Below are 22877 nucleotides of genomic sequence, written 5' to 3'. Positions count from 1 at the left end.
TCCAAGAAATCATTGCCACGGCCAATGTCAAGAAGCTTTTACCTTATGTTGTCATCTAGGAGTCTGAGTTTTAGTTCTTACACTTAAGACTTTAATCCGAGTTGATTTTTGTGTAAGTTGAGGGTCCATTTTCATTCTTTTGTATGTGGGTATCCAGTTTTCCCAACACCATTTATTGACATGACAATCCTTTCCCCACTGTGTAAATGTTAAAGTCAAAACAATGAAACTTCAAGAAGCTAACGCAGAATTATCTTCACGACCCGGGGAATAGGAGAGAGTTCTTAAATAGAATACAAAAAGCACTAACTATAAAGGAGATCAATAAATTTGACTTTGCTAAAATTAAGACTTTTGCTCATTAAACGATACCATAGAGTAATAAAGTGTAGTAGCACAATATATTATGTCCTTCACAACTAACTAATTTTTAAAGACATTGTCTTTATTCATCCTACTAGCTGCTAGTAGCTGTGTTTTCTTTCTGAGGAGAAAGAACTGTAGAAGTGCTGGAATACCAAAAATAAAAATTAAAAAGCTCAAACCAGCAACCCAGTAAGAATCAACAAACTAATTTATGTAAATACCAAATTTAGTTATTACAAAACTTCTAGTGATATGAAAAAAACACATACTTTATCAATTAGAGTTTGATTGCCATGTTTAAATTATTTCACTTATTGATATTTCTTTAAACGAAGGATGGAGAGATTATTTTAAGCTGAAACCCCAAATAATGACAAGTGACCCATCGTTGTGCTTGTGAATCATGACAACGGCTGTTTTCTTTCTAGCCCATAATCCCAGACCTCAACCCAAGCTCTCAGGAGTGGTGGGTGGGCAGGCTTGAGGCTTAATCTCATTCTACACTCTGTGTCTTCCTGTAATCAAGAGGATAGAAAGCTAAAAGCTCCATTTCCCAGACTTTCTTACAGCTAGAATTCTGAATGTGATGTATTTTGGTTGAGCAGATGCACCTATAGAAGGCAGAGGAGAGATGGAGGGTATGCTAATGCCAGCAGATAGGGAGGCTCATGAAAAGGATTTTTCTGAGGTATTACTGACAGGGACCCCAGTGTTTAGAAACAAGGTTCCTAAATGGTAAGAGAATGAAACACAGCATCTAACATGGTGTGGACACGTTAGATGACACTATCCTGATGCTTGCCACGTTGGTATACTTTGGGATTGAGTGGTTTCCTGAACTTAGAATAGAAGCAGCTCTGTTGGGGACGTCCCTGGCGGTCCAGTGGTTAAGACTTCGCCTTCCAGTGCAGGTGTATGGGTTCGATCCCTGGTCAGGGAGCTAAGATCCCATATACCTCACCGCCAAAACACCAAAACATAAAACAGAAGCAATATTGTAACAAATTCAATAAAGATTTTAAAAATAGTCCACATGGAAAAAAAAAAAAAAAGCAGCAGCAGCTCTCTTGGTTGACCTGGTTTTGCAATGTGGCATTTGAAGTCATTCCTTAAAGTTCTGTCAGTTCTCAACAATTTTATGCTCAAGTTAATATTTTGTTAAAAAAAAAAAAGTACTCTCTTGCTCAAATAAATTAACTCTGTTCTCTGAACTTTACTGGACCTTAATATATTAGACCTTAATACATTAGGGTAATGGTGATGGTTCTGAGGCGGTAGTAAGGACACTGTCCAGAACTGTGAAGGGTCTGAGGTTACACCCTACTTGCAAGCTACAAGTTAGCCTGCCACAATTTCATGGATCCTGGGTCATAGCCAAATGACTTTATACTTACAGCACAGCAAGCAGCATGAGCTTCACGTTCTCATCAGTTCCCCTTGCCCTCCGAGTCCCACAGGGGCAATGCAAAGTGGTCCAGGTGGGCGCTGAGCATGCAGTGAGTTTGCATCATAGCTGAGGAGCCCAAAGTTTAGGGTACCTGAATCTTTTATAATGAGCTCAAGCAAATCTGCCAAATTTTTGCCCTGGAGAGAGCCACTATCTTTATTATACAACAGCAAACAAACCTGCTTTCCTCTCTATGGAAACACAATGTCTTCCACGGCTGTTCACTATACAAATCTCCTTGGCAAAGACAGTGTGGAACAAACAAAGGCTGTCAGAGCTTCTGCTCCCAAGATGTGAGAAACGTAAGAGACCCATGGAGAATTTCCAAAAGACATTAGCCAACTTTTCATTTCAACTGTAGCACTCCTATTTTAGAGCCCAAACCAGGTTTTATCTTTTAAAAATTCACTTTAGTCATGAAATTTAACAAACATTTGTATGCAGCCAGGGACTAATTTACAGCATGGCTTCCATTCATCTCAGTCATGAGAAAATACCATAGCAGTCATTATTAAAGGTATCCATCCATAAATTACTTTTATTTCTCATTAAATGAGCACAGAGTCATTAGCATATTAATAACAGATATGTTTATTATTACATATCCATCAGTGCGGCTTTTAATACCACTTGAAACATGCATATCATCCTAGAGACGAATCAGTTTTCCAGTGCTTATTTGATAGACATTACTGCAAAGCCATTATAAATTACTGAGGAGGTATTTGGTTAAAAAAATAAACAATAAATCATACTGCCCATATGAATCAACCCTTGCTATTGAACAAGAGTTTAACAGTATTTATCTGGTAATTCCTATGTTAACTGGAAAACATCACAGATGTATTGCCATAATTTTCTTTTATATTGGTGCAACCTTCTACATATTTTGCAGAGTTTTATGAAGTCATTCATTATTTTAGCAGGTAGTTTGATGCAAAGATTGTACTCAATTTATGGAAGTCCACCAAACCTCTAAATATTTTAAATTAAGCCAATTATCAATGAAAAACCCCCAACACACATAATTTTCTGAAAATATGTTTTTTGAAATTTTTATATTTAGTCATGGCAGTAAAATAATTCTCTCAAATTAAGGCACTAAAAGGGCAATGCAACTCCCATCAAAAGTGTTCTAAGAATAATTTACATTTCAAACAGTGCATACATTTCTTATATGTTTGTTAACTTAATGTCTTTATCACTTAAAACCACAAAGAAACATATTATATAATTACAGAAATGATGTACCCCACAAAATGCTTTTAAACTTGGTTCTTTTGTACAGTTAGTTCCTAATGTCTCTAGTAGTAAAATAACTCAATATGGCTTGGCAAAAATGCATAGATTAAATGTAATTTTTTTGCCTTCTCCCATTCCCCAATCTACAAACTTGCTGAAACACATACAGTATTTTGTAAAGCATAATGTAAGATATTTATTTTCCATCAAGTCCACCACAGGCAATCAACAGTAAGGCTTTTAAATTCTACAGTGAGGGCACTGAAGTCAAGTGATGTCACTGCTTTCTTACAATAGTTTTGTATAGTCTTGCAAGAGCATAAAAACTGAAGTTATTAAAAAAAAATTTCAGTTGTCTCATTTTGAGATATTTTCTTTACTCCTTCCATGAGCTGATCTTGATAGTGACGGCCATTCCACTTGAAAGTGAAAGTCTCTTCCTCTCACTCGTATGAGGAAAACTGTGTTCTATCATGATTGACAGGCGTTTTCTTAGAAATTCAAAAAGGCAGCACCTTTTTAAAAAAATATATCTAGCTAAGCTTTCCCTCAATTGTATTTGCATTACATAGTAATAATTAATCTAATCTACCTGTAGGCAAACCCGCAATAAAAAACAAAAACAAAACAAAACAAAAAAACAATCCTCAGTGTGCTTTTGTGCCAAAGCAAGGACAGAATAACAGCAATCTTAACCCTGAAGCCTGTGATATTGTGTCAAAGGAACAGCCTTCTGCTCTGCATGGTAAAAGATGCCTGGTTTATCAGGTAGCATCCCACACAATTCCACAAGGCACTAGGTCACATGGTTAACTGTTGAGGGAAAAAAATAAAAAATTTAAGAAATGTACGCAGTTTAAAAATTCAGAAAACAAAAATTGGAAGGAAAGGTACATATACATTATATATAATAGTTAACTAATACACAAAATTTGGAAAACAGGAAAAAGGAAAAACACACTATTATCTCCTTTTTGCTTCTACTTTGTTCCAAACACTTTTTTCCCCCCACAAAGCTATAAAAAATTTTAAGTATTTTAGATTCAGCTTTTATCCTATATAGGAGAGGGACAATACAAGATTCTACAGAAAGAAGTCCAGAGTGAGGTGATAATGCACTGGAATAGTATGGTAGCTGAGGAATACAGAAGGAGGAATGGCTATGAGTCATTTCAAAGAATTAGACTTGGTTATTGATAATATGGAATGAAGAAATGGGATAAATTAAATATGGCTTTAAGCCTGCTTGGAAGACTTGGGTGACATCAGCAGAGAGGCAAATCAGTGTTAGGTCTCAGCTTCTAGATTCAAATGTCCCTCTTAATATAAGGATTACACTCTAGGGAAAGTTGGTATTTGGTATAGGAGAAAAAACATAGGCTTCAGAAATGGATAAAAGTGGGGTCCAACCTGACTATGCTACTAGTTGGCTGTGTGATCTTGTGCAAGTTGCTTAATTTCTCTGAGCTCCATTTTTTCATGTGTTAAATGAGAACTTAATGAGTTATCATAACCGCTCCTCAGGAAAGGGTTTATGTCCTGTAACTGCTTGTTTTACCATATAAATATTTTTGAAAAAATTCCATCAAAACAAGATAAACTACACTCTCCCAAAAAGAAGAAAAGAAGGATACTTAACTGGGAAGTTTATTTGTTAACACTGATAATACCAAATAATTTTGATTAAAAAAAAATCTGCCAACATAGTTAAAAATAAAATGAGCAAAGTTTTACATGAAACTATTTACATTAAAAAGGGGTGGACAACAGTCGTTTAAAACATTAAGGGCTAAATATGTACCATAACCAATGACAATAAAACCTGACATTGAACTAAATAAATATGACATTTATAAACATTATTAGCTTCTAACAAGAATCAGTTAAACTAATTTGTAAAGTCATTTCAAGTCATATATAAATACCCAGATACAAACGATGCCCTTTATGGGGAAAAGAACAATCGGACTCTGGATTTTAATAGATATTATCCAATCACATACTCACAGTTAAAAAGGTTAACATTTCAATCCTTACCTAGTTTTTCCAGATGTATTTTTGACCACTTTCCGGAAAGACTGATTTGCAGTGGATCTTGTAGAAAGTGTTCGAGGCGACGCACGAACAAAACCAGATGGTGGATTCTTAGGAATCTTCTTTACTAAATGAGTTACCCATTTTTTTTGTTCATCCTGAGAACATGCTAGTAGCAGCATATCTCTTGCTGATGTTACATCATAACTTACTATTTTAAGAAAAAAGAGCACAATTAAGGTCACATAATACCTAAAAGAGCCTTATCAAATATTCTTACAATTTAAAAAGATTTACTATGCTTAATTAAGCTTGGACAATATCTTGTCTTCTTAATTCAATTAAGTCGGAAAATTTAAAGAGAAAATATTAGTCATAAATTAGTGAGAAAAATAAAGTAAAATCAGAAATATGCATGTGGCTCCACCAGTGCCAAAATATTACGTCTTATTATCTTTTTTCAACTTGGTATAGGAAATGCCACATCTGAAGAAGTTATTTCATTGGGATTTAAGTCTCTAATTTGTTACATGTTATAAAAATAATTTTCATGCCTTACCTTTACATGGAGAAATTAAGTCCTCTTTCTTATCTAAGTGATCTCTGTGGCACTTAACGTGGCACCTTCGACATTCCAGGGCAGGGGGTGGCTTAAAAACATGCCAGAGAGGTTTGGCACAGGCCTCACAGTTGGCGGGAAAGTGGTAGAGGGTAGGAATGAACTCATGACCTTTGTGGTTTTGAAAATTAGTTTTCTCAGCTTGTTGTACTGGTTCCATCTCTACGTCTTTTCTACATTCACCTTCATTTGCGTATAGTATCTACATTTAGGAATGGTAAACAGAAGATTAAAAAAAGGTCTTAATCTATACATACAAGTTTCAAATGTGTAAAAGTATTGGTGTATTTACATTTACTTCACAAATACACTTAGTACTTAGGTAAAGGATCTTCTAAAATTATATTTTCAGATTTTTACCTGGAATATTTTAGGAATTTCTTCAGTTTCAGCTCTGTACACATCTCCTTGGGTTACAGGACGAACATGAAACAATTTACTAAAATGAAAAGAAATATGATGTAGGCCATTATAAAAACTCATTTATAGCAAAAGAGAGATATTTCGTTGAAGAGATCACAGAGGTGGCAAATAAGCATAGGAAAAGATTAGTCATTAGAGAAATGCAAATTAAAATCACAGTAGTATCACTATACTCGTATCAGAATTTTTAAAATAAAAATAGTAATAACACCAAATGCTGGTGATGATGCAGAGAAACTAGCTCACTCATACAACTGTGGGAGAAATGTAAAACTGCAGAGTCACTCTGGAAAAGAGTATGGCACTTTCTTACAAATCTATATATATGAAAACCTGTACATGAATGTTCACAGCAGCTTTATTTTTAATAGGCCAAAATTGGAAAAAACTTAAATGAATGGTTAAACAAACTGTGATATAGTTATATGATGGAACACTACTCAACCACAAAAAGAAGAAAACTACCTCTTGGATGGACTTCAAGGGAATTACACTGAGTGAAAGAAGCATATCGAATGTTACATACTATTTGATTCCATTTACATAACATCCTTGAAGTGACAAAATTATACAGATGGAGAACAGATTAGTGGTTGCCAAAGATTAGAGAGGAGTACAGAAAGGGTGCTTCCTATGGCTATAAAAGGGCAATGAAGAATCCCTGTGATGAAACTATTCTATATTTTAACTTGGTGGTGGTCATACAAATCTATACATGTGGTAAAGGCATGCAGGCTGGAAAGGCAGAAGTAAAACTATTATTATTTGAAGATGACATTACTGTATACGTAGAAAAGCCCTGCGGAATCCACACACATACACAAAATCTCTAAAACTAATAAGTGAATAGCAAGATGAATATTCAAGGTTGATATACATAAATAAAGAGTGTTGAAATAACCAGATATCCACATGAACAAAACAAAACAAACCCCGCCCCCCGGAAAAAAATTAACCTCAACCACTACTACTTTTTTTTTTTTCTTCTTTTTTGGCTGTGCTGCGAGGCACGCGAGATCTTAGTTCCCCAACAAGGGATCAAACCCGTGCACCCTGCAGTGGAAGCGCAGAGTCTTAACCACTGAACCGCCAGAAGACCCTCTACCACTACTTCTTACCAAACATAAAAAGAAACGAGATCAATCAGAACTTAAAAATAAAACCTAGAAGAAAACATAGAATACCTTCACAATCTTTGGGCAGGCAAAAATGTCTTGGACAGACTACACAAAAGGCAATAACCCTTTTCAAACCAGTGATACATTGGTTTCCATTAAAAGACACCATAAAGAAAATGAACTGGCAAACCACAGACTGGGAAATATTTGCACTACATATTCCTGACATAAAATTTGAAGCCAGAATATATACAGAACTTCTGTAAACCAGCCTTAAAAAGATAAGCAGCCCAATTAAAAAATGAGCAAAAGACTTGGAGACACTTAAGAGATACAAATGGCCAATAAATACATGGAAAGATTCTTGCCATCATTAGCCATAAGGAAAATATAAACTACAACAAAATAGCATTTCACATCCATTAGAACAGCTAAAAGTCAGACTGACAACACCAGATGTTGGTGAAGACGTGAAGCAACTGAAACTCAAATATTGCTGTTGAGTATAAACAGTATAACCTTTTTTGAGAACTGTCTGGTAGATTTATTTACACAAATTTACTATATGACCCAGGATTCCACTCCTAGGTATTTTACCCATGAGAAATGAAAACTTAAGTCCACAAAAAAGAATGTTCAAAGCAGTCTTACTTAAAATAGCTCTCTTAGAAGCAACCCAAATGCCCATTAACAAAAGAATGGATAAACAAACTGAGGTATATTCATTCAATGGAATATTACTCAGCAATAAACAGAACAATCAATACACACAGCAAAACACTATGCCGAGTGAGGGAAGCCAGGCACAAAAGAGTACATACTATAAATTGGATTAGTATGAAGTTCTAGAATAGGCAAAACTAAATCTCAGTGATAGAATTCAGATAATCTTTTTTTTCCCCCTTGAGGAGGCACAAGCAAGCTTTTTAGGGTGATAGAAATGTTCTTTATCTCGTACTGGGTTTGATTATGCGGGTGCTTACAACCATCAAAAGTCACTGGACTGAACACTTAAGATGTATGTATTCTATTGTATGAAAATTACATCTCAATAAAAAGGTAAAACAACAATAACAACAAACTCTCATCAACATAAAAAGTATTTAAGTTAGTTGAAAGATGTCTTTCTTATTAATGTTTATGCATTATTCCAGTTAAGCTGATTATTTAAATGTTCACAACTAATGTCTTTTTAAAATTGAGAAATAAAATATCAGTACTCTCTGGTACTTGCTCAATTTTTTTAACATTTTAACTATAATCAGCTCCACAATGTTTAATTACAAAGGAATGGCAAAACTTCATTTTAAGTTTATATTTCTCTGTCGTACCCACCACACTTCACTCTGAATTTGTATGTTATTGCATATATTTTACCTTTCCTGCTACTAGCCTGTAAGCTCCTCAAATATGAAACTGTCTTACTCATTTTATACAACCTACAACACCTATGATAATACAGGCAGCAGTGCCTAAGAAATGGTTTTAGAATGAATACAAGGAAAAAAACCTAAGCTTATTACAGACCTCTTTGACCTATTATTAAAAAAAGAAAAGATATATTTTATTTCCTTCTTAACAATGACCACATAATCATATACTTTGAGATGTTCTGTGAACATAAAACCAATAAACACTTGAAATTAAAAAAAATTGTCTTTAGAATACATCGATCAGGTATGCAAAATTTCCCCTCTCATATTTTGATAAAGTAAGATTTAATATAGTTATTATTTAAATTTGTTAAGAAAAAAGTCAATAACGTTTAAATAACAAAATATAAACTAAATGGTAAGTCTAAAAATAATTGATTATCGTAGGTTAACATTCAACAGTCTTAAAATTCAATAAAAGGCAACTTACTCAATGTCCAATACCATAGATGGATTGGATTGTTCCTTATCTTGTTCATCATTATAAAACAAAATTTTTTTGCTGCTTACCACAACATACTGAAATGAGAAAAAAGGGGGGAAGAGATAAGAGCAGTATTAACTTGGTTTAAAGTGATAAGCACAATACTTGCCATTTATATCTAGATCATATTGTAGTAATATGATCTACAATGCCAATAATAGGACAGTTAATACAAGTTGTATGCTTTAAAAGTAAAATATATAACAAAATATCAATTAGAAAAACTGAGGCATATTGTACCTGTTTCTTCCAGCCGTATCTTTTGATATTTCCTCTATTTGGTATTGAAAGCCAACCTTCAATTCTTGATTCTAGAAGAAAAAAAAAAAATAGTGTTCAGCCTTAAATTGTCACAAAAGGAAAAGCTATTACAAGTTGTCTGACAGCATGCAGCAACAGGCATTCGAACACAGCTAAATGAATAAGTGCTATAATTTGCTCTTTCATGCTACAATCACACAAATCAACTTTAATGGCCATACAAATACTGCAGAAAAAAATTCCAAGCCACTTTCCGCATAAAATTAACATTCAGTACTCAATTATAAAAGTATGAAGTAACAACAGTACCCTTAATAGCCAGGCAAGACTGGAATGGATTGCAGCTTAAATGGGATATGATACAGAAGACTTTAAATATCATTTAACATTCATATAAAAGTATTTAGCAAAAAAAAAAAATGCAGCAAGTGGAACAAATCAGAGCCATGATTTACACAAGAAAGAGCAAGCAAAAGTACACAAGTGTCCTATTACTCACAGAAGGTAAGAATAGAAGATAAATAAATAAGGAATGCAGGCAGAATCAACTAGATATAAAGAATAAGAGACAAGTATTTTATTTGTTTTCTCAGTACAATGTTCTGATAAACTTTTTGGTAAAACACCCCAAACAATTTCATTAAAAGTGTCCAAATTTGGTTGGGAAGGGGTCCTTAATTCTAGTGGTAAATCCAATTACAATTCTTAGCAAACTAAAAGAGGTATAAATAAAGCCTTTCAAGTTTGTAGCATCAGAATTTAATAAACAGTAAAAGAACACAGAATTCAGTTGGTAAAACTGCTAATGTTTTATCAGTTTGTGCATACCAGAAATTCTTTGACTAATTTGATCAATGCATTTTATAATTATTATTACTATTTAAATATAATTAATGTTTATTAAAAATATATGGGGGAAAAGATGATTCCAGTTAGAAATGATTATTTTATATCAGGTTAGAGATAAGAACATTTAACCGTTTTTTTAGATCTATTATATTTGAAACACAAAAGAAGGGACAAGTGACCAACTGTAAGGTACAATGCTATAATGTGACATTATACCATGGCTCAAATCATGACCCCTAAGGGGAATATATATTACCCTCCTCCATATAACTTAAAAGTTGTGAAACAATTCGGTCTTACAGTAATGATAACAATAGGTAACATCTACTGTACATTTATTATTTCCCAAGTGCTTTACAAGGAATATCTCATAAATAATCTGTAATAGTCCCATGAACATAGGATATTACATTCTTAGGAATATAGGATAAGATAGGTTCTACTATCATCCTCCATTTACAAATGAAGAGACTAAGGCTTAGCAAGGTGAACTAACTTACCCAAAGGTAATCACAGCAACTGTCAAAACTTTAGGGTTCACCCAGGCAGTCTAATTTCTGAGTTTAAATTCCTAGAGCACAATGATATTCTTTCCTTAAACAAGCTTTGCAGTTAACTAAATCAGGAGTAATGTTATTGTTCCAACTTCTACCCTGTACCTAATGCCCTATGCTTTTGTTATTCCCCTTCATCTAAATTGTTGTTTTTGTTAAAGTCAAAGAAATAATAAGAAACTTCAGTTCAAAATGATCCCCTTCTTCTCCCAAGTTTTTTTCTTAGTTGCCATTATTTAGTTCATCAATAATTAATTTGTTCCATCGGGCATTTCCTTGGTAAGTTTTGTGAGAGCAGGGGACCATATACTAACACTTTATTTTATTTTATTATTTATTTATTTATTATTTTATTTATTTATTTTTTTTGGCAGTACGCGGGCCTCTCACTGTCGTGGTCTCTCCCGTTGCGGAGCACAGGCTCCGGACGCGCAGGCTCAGCGGCCATGGCTCACGGGCCCAGCCACTCCGCGGCACGTGGGATCCTCCCGGACCGGGGCACGAACCCGTGTCCCCTGCATCGGCAGGCGGACTCTCAACCACTGCACCACCAGGGAAGCCCCACTTTATACTCCAAGCCATCTGACACACAGAGTAGGTACCTGATATACCTTTTTTGCTTATTTTGCAATTCTTTTTTTCTGACTTAGCCAATTAAATTCACCCTCTATTTAAATAATGGTTGTAATTTAAAAACCAAAGGGCTGCTTTATATTAAGTAACATACAGAAGGCTGTTGATCATTCACAAATATTCTGTTGTAGAAAAGGAAAAAAGTTACTGCTAGGAAAACTTCCCTTCAGTGTGCCAAAGTCCATTTAATACCAGTAATTCCTCACTAAAAATAAAAGATGTAAAAGCCACTGAAATCTTGACATTTATACAAAATTGTGTATGCCAAAATATTCCTCCCTCCAAGTTATTTCTCTATGAGAATAAATGCCAAAAATATTTATGCTTTCTGGCTCTAGGTTTGAAATATATTTTCAATGAATTGTTGTATGTTGAAGACTGTATGACTGAATGTATGTCATTTCAGTGTTCCTATAGAAATTTTATACATCAAAGGCATTTTATGAATTAAATAAGCCCAATTTTATATTTGCTCTAATTTAAATAAAATGAAGAAATCAGGAACTCAAAAAAGATGCTGAAGATATGTGAAGGTTTTTGCCAATTTAAAACAATAATGTTATAGGAGAGAATCTTAGTCTTTCCTTCTGGTGAATTCCCTTCAGAGAAGCAGGTAAACTAAGCTCAGTGATAAATTAAAAAAACTGCTTACTTCTGTCTTACATGCAAGTTAATATACCAGTTTTTTTTTTAAGTATATAAAGACCTCCTTCAAAACTATGACCACTTGTGACCTAAGTGGCAATCTGAAAGTATAATGCTCTAAATTCTATCTTTTACAATACAAGCACAGAAATCAGCTTCTCCAGATAAATAAATGAAATGCTGAGGACTTCTAAGTCTATATTATTATCAATAACATACTACTGAAGTACAGAAACAACTTGGTCCCAGGTTTTACATATTTGTAGAGCAATTTTAACTTACAAAAAAAATTTAGATGTGCACTACTGCAATATCAGCAATTAACTCCTTTACCCAAATAAGAAAGAGGTTAACTATATGTAAATCAGTATCAAATACAGCCAATTTAAACATCAAAGCTAACCACTGAAGACTACCAAAGTTTACTTGATAAACTACATACTGCTTAAGAAATAAAGATAGAGAATCACTCCAAAATTCTAAAATTATATTCAGAAGTGATATAAAAAAGAAAAAAAATCAATGCTCAAGAATTCAGATGTACTGATTATCTCCAATCATTGATTAGATTTGGGCAAAGTCAGAAACTCTTATATACTCAAATACTTGGAAACATACCAAGAAATCCAGCATACACAGGTTTAAGTTACAAAGTCTGAGATCAAGCTGGATGGAAAGAGAATGATGCAGATAATCCATAAGAGATAATGAATATTAATGGATGCTGATACCAGTGTTCTTAATGCTTCATCTATTTTTACATTCTTTTCAGATTCTTAGGTCAATATTTCCAGAAGTAAAGGAAAAAAAACAAGGAAGGAGAGCCAGATATCACCTTAGTCTTTCTGTCATCTAGGCAATAGGAAAACCTTAACCCTACAGGGTAACCTTTATATTTACAGTGCTAAGGCCACAACCTGCCACAGAACCAAAAGGAAGATGAAGACATAAGAGAATGAAAGTGATATTAAGAACTTCAAAGGGTTATAAGTCAGAGAAGGATAACCATTTTCTCTAAGGTTTTTAGAATTGGGAAACTTAGAGAGATTTAATCTAGTTAATGACAAGATGCCAGCTGAGAAAATGACAGAGGCTGAACTCTAAACAAACAAGATAATTAAATGAGATTCTTTATATTGAATGATGAAATCTAAGAGAAATAAAGTATATTATCAGTTTATCCACCTAACTACTTAAAAAACCATCTCACTGAACTAAAAATATGATCAATATTTCAAAAGGCCTTCATTTTAACTATTTAACTATTCTAAGACCTCCCTTTGTAAATCTGTAGTTTAAATTCATTTATCAGTTTTCCAAACTAAGTAAAATTAATCATCACTTTCAAAAAAATCTTTCAGACACTTGAATGATATGTAACTCTCTCAAATTAAGGATGAATACCGCATCAAGTTTCCGTAGTGTAGTGTTATCATGTTCGCTTCACAAGAATGAATACCAAAATTCTTTACAATTCTTCCTAGATATTACCACAAAACCTTAACTTTATTTGCCAGAGATCTAGTAAATGGCAGACTTAGTACATATTTTCAATTTACTAGTAAAATATCTGACACAGAGGAAAATAACATTGGTAATGATTATCCATTAATTTCTACCTCCAATATGAAAGTCATAGTCTCCAATATGAAAAGGTTCAGCACTACAGAGACCTCTGTAAAGTTCAAACTGAGAACACAGTTAATAGAGAAAGAGATACCCTAATTGGTCTCCCTTTATAGCAATGGAGAATGGCCACCAGAGCCTTTTTGTTTTCCCACTTTGTTTGAACTTTGAAATCCTTAAAAGCAAAATCTCTGAAAATACTAAGCTATTCTAAATATTATATACTCAGAATGGAGCCAGTAGAAGAATTTAAAAATCTCTTTGCTGACTGACTCCTGAGTGGATTTATTAGGTCAGGATTCTGAAATCTAAATGGATATCTCACCTAAGTCTACCAATCAAACCACCTGATGATGCTTTGAGTTTAGCCTTCCTGAATAAGCCAGGATGAAAGATAAAACTCATTACCTTCTCCCAACCTCATCTTTCAATTCAAATCCTCTAGATAGCATTCACCAATAATGAATCAGTCTCTGAAATGTTTAACTTAATACAAGGAAAACCAAGGCATACACAGTAAGACATTATAAACAAAGTTAAAGGGAAATGGGTGGGATAAAGACAAAAACCTTGTCAGGATATTTAACCTACAAAAACCTTGTCAGGATATTTAACCTAGAGAAAGAATTCCTTTAACTAAATAACTAGAAATATCTTGGGGTTAATGAAGAGGGAACCTAAACTACAATTTCAGTTCAACAAGTGAAGGAATGTAGACAAACTGCCCTAAAATTCATACTCTTTCTTAACTGATGATTAAGTCATAACTTTAGAAAGATGTTCAAACAACGGCTGAAGCTAGAGATTCTTATTAAATCCAAAGTGATCCTCTGATAAGGATGTGCACCTACAAGATTCTCAAGAGGCAGGAGGTTTCAGAGAGCCAAAAATGGGAATACAGAAGGAATTTCTTGACCACTGGAGTAAGAAATATTTATTCCCTGTCCTTCCCTTTCCAGATATCTCATTTTGGGCTAGCAAAGCCACCGAAGAATGAGGGATTACACAGAATACAAATAAGAACTGAATTCACTTCCTACTTTGAGTCCCACTTTCTTGACCAAGAATGATAACGTAAAATTTTCTAAGTAGTCTATCAAGTTTCTTATATCAAATTCTCAAAAAACAAGTAATATCTGTTAAAACAGATCCCTATTATATCAAATGTGCTGATTCATATCTTTTTATGCATTATTCCGGAAATACATTAAATAAAATCTATTTTCAAGTTTAGGACCATGTTACAAAACTTTCAAGACCTTGAACTAAGAATATGTAGTAGGTCAAATGTGTTGTGTGTGTGTGTGTGTATGCCTTTAAAATCTGTAATGCATGTTTTAATATATATAACCTATTCATTTCTAAATTGAACCTGTAATATGTGTATTGTTCATCTCTGTTAAAAAGATATAAATGTACTATAACCTATACTACAATGAACCCAAGAATGAGGCTGTGTTTATTTTTCAATTGATTCTCCACTAGAAAAAAAAAAGGAAAAAGAAGAAAAGGTCTGAAATCCTAGCTACTCGCTTTTGCCTTTACTTGACTTCCTGCCCCCTCTCTGCATCTTCCAACCCCTTTTATCGATTTCACCAAATTTGAAACTTCAAGTCTGATTAAAGTTTATCACTATAGCATTAGGTGGGCTTCTATATAGAGCTGCTGTGGTTCTGATTATTAAGTATAGTTCTTAGTTTTAGCAAAAAAATACATAAAACACTGCAGAGCTGCTACTCATGAAAACATGTACAATCCTCCTTAAATGGTGAGAGTTGTAGCAGCAGCTTCAACTTTCACCATGGCATTAGGCTGGTTCAGTACTGATTCATAAACATCTTCAAGTTTCTATTTAGTTAGAGCCACTCAGATCTATTTTAATAGCCTAAGACTGCTTATGACTGCTTTTATTCTATAAAATGCACTGGGTATACAAATGTCATCAGACTCTGGCTATCAGAAACATAAATCCCTTCTTAAGAATCCATGGACAAAACAACAAAGAGGTAGAAATCCAAATGAAAGCAATCTACATTAATTTCCATGACGTTTAAGCAAACTTGAATGAAGTAACAGAAAATATTCTTACCTGGAAGGTTTCCATCAGTTTCATCTGCACTAGGAAAACTAGCAACACTTGTAGAATCTGATAGGTCCAAAAGTTTCGCACGCAATTGCTCAATGTCACTCTCTTTGCTAGCCAACTGCATCTGAAGCTCATTCCTATGTGTACATTCTTCCACCAATTGCTATTTTTAAAAAAATACCAAGATAATATAAAGAATCAAGATCAAAATTTCCAACATTAGAAATTAAGAATTAGTGGAACTATAAGTAATCTAGAATTATTAATACTAAAAATTTACTGTAAACTTCATGAATGTTTACTACCACAGATTTTAATACAACTATAAATGTGCAAGATCTCTTCCTCAGTAATACATTGCTTGGATAAGCTCCTTTTCTCTTTGCTTTAAATAAGCTTTTTTTTTAATACAAAGCATCAAAAACCAAAACCAAACACCTGTTAAAACAATAGAAATTGCTTTTATGGCTTCAAACAAAATAATTTAAAAGATATAGAAAGCTTCTCAGGATGGTAAAACTATAAATGATGGAGTCAATGCTTGTATCTAAGTCTGCCTAAGATCAGAGACCATGTTCTCAATTTTGTGCTATTAAGCTAGGAAGCATCAAAAAAATTAAGCTTGATATTTTGAAAAGTGAGTCCTTATCAGAGGAAACAAAAAGGCTATAATACTCCAATTCCACTATCCCAACTATAGTCAATATTATACCAGTCATATCTCAATTTCAGTCTGAAGACAAAGAGGCAAAACCCTTGGTTGTTTCTCTAAAAGTACCATCTCTAATCAAGCTGATGCTAAGGGGTAAAAATTACTCAAGTCATAGTTAATAGGCAACAGAGTATCTTTCTATTTTTTCAAGATCATGGTTCAAATTAGAGTAACAGTAATCAAATTATGGAGAATATAAACCTAAATATGATTTTTATACTAAAAAAACTAAATGAGATCAGTAGACAATAAGTATATACAGTAATAACAATTTAAAATAATCCTACAAGTGCAACACACAACCTTACCGCTTGCATGTCATTCAGTTCCTTCTGATGTTTCACTACCATCTGGTTGAATTTCTCTCTTTCTTGGTTGAGTTCAAGTTGTAGCTTTCGATTTTCCTTTTCCTTCTTTCTCAAATCCTGTGTATTAGCTTTCTTTCTATCAATTTTAAAGTCTTTCCGATTCATTATTTCTGCCAACTTGTTAACAGCCTATTAAAATATTAAAATGTTATTAATAAGGTTCTTCATTGTAGCTACCCAATTTAAATCTCCACTAAAAATATATATTTTTCTTCAAAATCAGGAAGCAGGACTTTTTGTGTATGTGAAAATTAGGAGAAACTAATGAATGTTGGAATATGATAATTGGTAGCACAAGTAACTATTATTGATTAATCTCATTGTTCAAATGTAAGAACCAGACAGGCTTGCAAAAATCCAGTTATTGTTCAACAATTATTCAGCACTTATACTGCATGTAAGCACTCTGATAGGCACTAGAGACAAGGACAGAAAATACAATTATGCCCCAAAGGCATCCTAGTCTGGTGGAGGAGGAGGATAAGCAAGCATGACAGTACAGAGTGATACTGCTTCTTTTTTCTCTTAAGTGTCCCTTACTTTTTCTTTTTTTCTATTGGATTGTCTTTTTCTTTTTTGCAGATGCTCTTTATATTTATCTATATGCTGCAAATATTCTTCCTAGTTTATTTTCTTTCAACTTATGTTCTTTTGGACTTTTTTGTATGTAATAAATGTCAATCTTTTTCTTCATGGTCTCTGTTTTGGTATAAAGGGAAGTAAAATCTCCACTGAAGGATTTTCAACAGGTATTAAGTGCATTTTTGAAAGACTACTCTAGTTGAAGGATTGTTGAGAGGGAGAATAGATTAGTGGTAAGGAGCTATCAAGTAGAAAATATTTATTTTACTGTAAAAATCAACTGAGGTACACAGCACCTTATGAAGAATTTAAACTACTGGACAACTTGGTAAAATGACAAGATACCAAGTTTTACTGTAAAAAATCTGATCTAGCTGCAAAATACAAAGCAAAATGATACCTCCACCCCTTTTAAGTTTCTTACTCACTCCCCATTCTTCTCTCTTGACTTCAGTCAAGTATGTGGTTTCTCCTCATTAAGTTTTCTACTGTCAATTGTAGGTTTTCCATACAATCTAAAACAAATTCTTCACTAATCAGGTGACTAGACGAATTAGCTTTCTTAACTCGATTGAAATCCTACTTCCTGAATAAGTCTTCCACATTTAATGAAGAAAGAATATTACATTACTTGTTCTAATGAAAAGCTTGAACCTTATAATCTCAGTTTTAAGAAAAGGACATGAAGAGCAAATATTAACTTCTGAATATATGATACTCAAATACAAACACATGGAAAAGGCTAAGAGCATGTATACCTGCGTTTTAAGGGTTCGTTCTGTATTGATATTCTTTTCAAAGGCAGCCTTAAGATTATTGATCTCCTCCTCCTTCTTCAGTTTATATTCTGTCAACAAATTATATAAAATGTTATTGCATGGCATTAATTAATTTCTGCCTTGCAAAGTAACAATGAGATACTTTTATAGAAATTTTGTAATGGATTCAAGGTTTATTTTAAGCAATAAAATATTTAATTCTTACTTAGTTATTAGTAACAATAACTAATTATTCAAATTAGCATATACCACATAACTTTCAGTAACTTCATTAAGATATTTTTCCAGGGCTTCCCTGTTGGCACAGTGGTTAAGAATCGCTTGCCAATGCAGGGGACCCGGGTTCAAGCCCTGGTCCGGGAAGATTCCACATGCGGCGGAGCAACTAAGCCTGTGCTCCACAACTACTGAGCCTGTGAGCCACAACTACTGAAGCCCGCGTGCCTAGAGCCCGTGCTCCACAACAAGAGAAGCCACCACAATGAGAAGCCTGCGTACCACAGTGAAGAGTAGCCCCCGCTCGCCGCAACTAGAGAAAGCCCGAACGCAGCAATGAAGACCCAATGCAGCCAAAAATAAATAAATAAAATTAATTAATTAATATTTTTAAAAGATTTTTTCAGCTTATTGAGGTACAACAGACAACTGAAATTTTAAGATATTTAAAGTGTACAATGTGATGAATTGATATACACATACATTGTGAAAGGATCCCCCACAAGTTAATTAACACATCAATCACCTCACATATTTACCTTTTTGTGGCGTTTGGTGGTGAGAATATTTAAGTTCTACTAAGATAATACTTACGGCTACAAAAGTTATTTAATATATGAAAACAAATATTTTAAAAACCTAATGCATAACATAAAGATTTACCTCTGAACTTGATTTAACTTATGATTTTTAAAAAATCCTACATACCTTCCTCTGCCTTCCTCATTTTATCAGTTAGCTCTTCATTTTCTTTTCTTAATAATTCAATATCTTTGGTTAGCATACTGTTCGTTTCTTCGAGCTAAACAAAGCACAGAAACGTTTAAGCTATATAGTCTCTTTGCTAGTCCCATATTTAAAGCAATAACCTTTAAAAAAATACTTGCATTTTCCATAGATGAGGACAGGTCAGACATTGCTTAATTATAAAAACATCTGGTTTCCAGTTTAAAATATGTGGATGTAATTAAATTCAAAATATTTTAAAACAATTGTTAGCTTCCAAAAATTATTTCAGTGTGTGTGTATATACACATTACATATGAATGGAAGGAATAAAAAATGTAATGAAAAGAGAACGAGACTAAAAACTAGGAAATGTGCATTTAGTTTTCTAGCTCTGTGACCCTTAGCAAGTCACAACCCTTCTGGGCTTCAGTTTCTTCATCTGAATAATGATGATGAAAATGACAATTTTAAATGTTTGATGATTATTTTATGGCTGTTAGCATAAATGATGCCATTGTGGGCCCATATAGTTCCTCCTGTCCTTCCCCGGACCCTATCCAGAACTGTACTGTGTGGTAAAAATCACTTCTTTGTTATCAAGGGCTTTGTAGTTAATAGATACTATTTAATAATCATTAAGACCAGGTGGCCTCTATGCTCTGTTAGTCCCCAATCAATGATGAAGACCTTTGCTGACATATTCCTGGTACCTACGAGACTAGTTATCCATTCATAAATCTTGACGTAGGAATGCACTTCCTATTTCCAAGCACATACCCCCCATACCCTAGGTAAACTATAACATTGTCCCAATGGTCCCTTGGTGGTATGGAGTGCAGCTGTGAATGCTTCCATATCGTTGTCTGTCCACACCCACTCTGTGAGTAGGGTATCCTATAATAAACTGATCCACTGATTATACGGAGCTGCCTGCCTTGTTTTTCGGTCTCAAGATACCTTCTCAGTTCGGTGGGCACTTTTCATTTCCTCTGTCCTCCAACAATGTCTTTTAGTAATGTACTTATTCACCCTTCTATTTTTATGATTTCATTTAATCTTCGTAAGAAACCTGTGGAATAGGTATTGTTTCTATATTATAGATGAAGAATCTGAGGCTTGGAGAAGTTAAAGCAAACGGCCAAGACCATGTAACTTCTTAGGGGCAAAGCTGGGATTTGAACTCAGACCTGCTTATACCAGAGCACTTGATGGTGGCTTCACCACCAAGAAGAAAAATCTCTCTAACTCCCCTTTCTAGCTCCATAATACATAGACCATAGTATACATTTCAGAAATAGGTAATTGTTTGTAGTACTGTTTTTTCTATAATGGATTTGTAGATATCCACAAAGAATTTTTTATCCCAAAATAGTTTCTCTGAATTTTATAGAATTCTGGTCATGAAATCAGTTGCAATTTATTAAGATAATAAAACAAATGAATTTAAGGTAAGCATTTCTTCACAGAAAATATATTAAGATCTACAGCCAGAAAGGGAAAAAACCCAATACACTGAATAAGAATTTCAATCATTAACAATTGTTTTAGATTATATAAATTATTTTATACATGAGTACAAGTTGACCATTGTGTATAAGTAAATACTCATGCACTTACACTTACCCAAACACTTTAACATGTAACCTATATTGATTTTTAAATTAATTTTAATCACATAACTTAATGAACTATCACACTTACCCGACTAACAGTGTGCTCTTTATCTGTAATCTCTTGTCTATTTCTTGAAGCAGCTTTCTTGCTTTCTTGGGTCAATTCAAAATACTGTTCTTCCAGAAGCCCTCGAGCCAACTGCTCAGACTCGGCTTTTGTTTCTGCTAGATCCAACTGAGTAGCAAGAGTTTCTCTAGTAGATTTAAAAGAGAAATGAATGTAAACAAATTCAATTCATTCTTCTAACTTAATCATATGCTTAAAAACACAATTCTTTTTAAATGATAAAAAGAATTAAGTATTTTATTGCTTAAAATAAACCTTGAATCCATTACAGACTTCCTATGAAAGTAATGAAGCTAACCTCTCACACTTAGAAAAACTATAAAAGCAAAGGACACTTTAACCTTGTACCTGCTATTTTGCTTAACTAAGGAAAAGGTAATAAAACAATGGCAAGAGGTCTACTTCTAGAAGGGAATGTGTTGGGATCTGGAATGAAACGCAGCATGGCACAGTGGAAAAGTCATTGGCTTATAAATCAAGAGGCCAGGCCTGGACCCTTATCCCCATTCTACCACTACCTAATTGGTTAGGGACATTGGGCAAGTTCATTATACTTACTGGAGCTCAACTTAATCAAATCCATAAAATGAGAGGATTAAACTACATTATTTTTGAGGTCCCTTCCAGCTCTGAAATTCAATGAGATTATGAAGACTTATAAATAGACACCGTAAACTATTCTAGAAATGCTCCTTAGGAATTACATTTTAAAAGCCTTTCAGAATTGACATTCAGACCACGACCAGATCACTGCAGTTTGCCTGCTCTTCCCAAAGAACCTGTCTTCGATAAGTTATCTTGGTCATAATTGTAACCCCTACATACAGTAGGTGCTCAATAAATGTTTATTAAATGAATGAATGAATGACTTCCAACTATTTTCTATTAAGAGAGTAATACAAATACTTTAGGCTGCCTCAAGCCTAAAGAGGAAGACATATAGTGACTACAAAAAATAATTTTTTGGACAATTGTTTTTGTCCAACAAATATTTGAATGTTCCTACGTGCCAAACACTGTTCTAAGAATTAAGGCATACAGCAGTAACAAACTCCCTGCCCTCAGAAAACATACGTTAGTAGTGTGAGATAGTTTAAAGAAATGAACAATATACAGTATATCACACAGAACAATGAAAAGAAAGGTGAAGAGGCTATGAGTGTGGTCACTATTTTATAGAGGGTGATCAAGGAGGCCTCTCTGCTAAGCTGACATTTGAGGAAATATATGGAGGAAGTAAAAGAGCCATGCAGTGTATCCGGGAATACAGCTTCAGGCAGAGGAAACATCTAATACCAACTGCCTAAATGTTCTGAAGGAAGCTAATGTGAGCAGAGTGAAGAGGGGTTGGGGGGAGTTGTGAGATGTAGTAAGAGAAGTGGGGAGAGAGAACAGGTATTATAAGGCTTTCTAAATCAATATAGGGACTTTGGCTTTTACACTGAGTATTCTGTCTTAAAAAGATCATTCTGGCTGTTTAAGATCAGACTAGAAGGGGAACAACGGTAGAAGCAGGGATACCAGTTAGGAGGCAACTGAAATAATCGAGATTGGAGATGATGGTAGTTTGGATCAAGCTGGTAAATGTTAAAAGTGGTGAGAAGTGTTCATATTATGGACATGTTTTTTTAGTTATAGCTAGGATTTATTGATGGATTTCATGCAGAGTATAAGAAAAAAGGAAGAGTCTAGGATGACTCCAAGTTTTGGATTTAAGCAACTAGGAATAACAGAATAGCTAATATTGACATGGGGAAGACAGGGAGGAGCAGGTTGGCAAGGTGAGGGAGTAAGGCATTTTTTCTGGACATGTTACATATAAGATGCTTATTAAACACTCAAGTGGAGATGTCAAACAGACAGCTAGATTTACAAGTCTGGAATTCAGGGGAGAATATACTTGTACATTGATGCTATTTAAAGCCCTGAGG

At 34.0% G+C, this 22877-nt stretch overlaps 1 protein-coding gene across 3 annotated transcripts in view; it reads right to left on the bottom strand.

Annotated features, from left to right (window-relative positions):
• Positions 1-2380: 2380 nt before the first annotated feature.
• ROCK1 (Rho associated coiled-coil containing protein kinase 1) overlaps positions 2381-22877 on the bottom strand; it is a 148047-nt gene continuing 127550 nt past the window's right edge. For all 3 annotated transcript variants that reach the window (XM_060120837.1, XM_060120838.1, XM_060120839.1), the window contains 11 exons: positions 20908-21073; positions 19186-19279; positions 18241-18329; positions 16841-17029; positions 15824-15983; positions 9407-9477; positions 9113-9201; positions 6069-6147; positions 5649-5910; positions 5093-5300; positions 2381-3868 (listed from right to left, as the gene is read on the bottom strand). In XM_060120837.1, coding sequence (XP_059976820.1) covers positions 3865-3868; positions 5093-5300; positions 5649-5910; positions 6069-6147; positions 9113-9201; positions 9407-9477; positions 15824-15983; positions 16841-17029; positions 18241-18329; positions 19186-19279; positions 20908-21073 — 1411 coding nt within the window. In that variant the 3' untranslated portion in view covers positions 2381-3864. The remainder of the gene's footprint in view (positions 3869-5092; positions 5301-5648; positions 5911-6068; positions 6148-9112; positions 9202-9406; positions 9478-15823; positions 15984-16840; positions 17030-18240; positions 18330-19185; positions 19280-20907; positions 21074-22877) is intronic.

This window comes from Lagenorhynchus albirostris, chromosome 14 (genome assembly GCF_949774975.1).
Source record: "Lagenorhynchus albirostris chromosome 14, mLagAlb1.1, whole genome shotgun sequence".
Classification (NCBI taxonomy): Eukaryota; Metazoa; Chordata; class Mammalia; order Artiodactyla; family Delphinidae; genus Lagenorhynchus; species Lagenorhynchus albirostris.
Note: the sequence above shows the minus strand (reverse complement) of the source record. Positions and strands in the feature narration are given on the sequence as shown.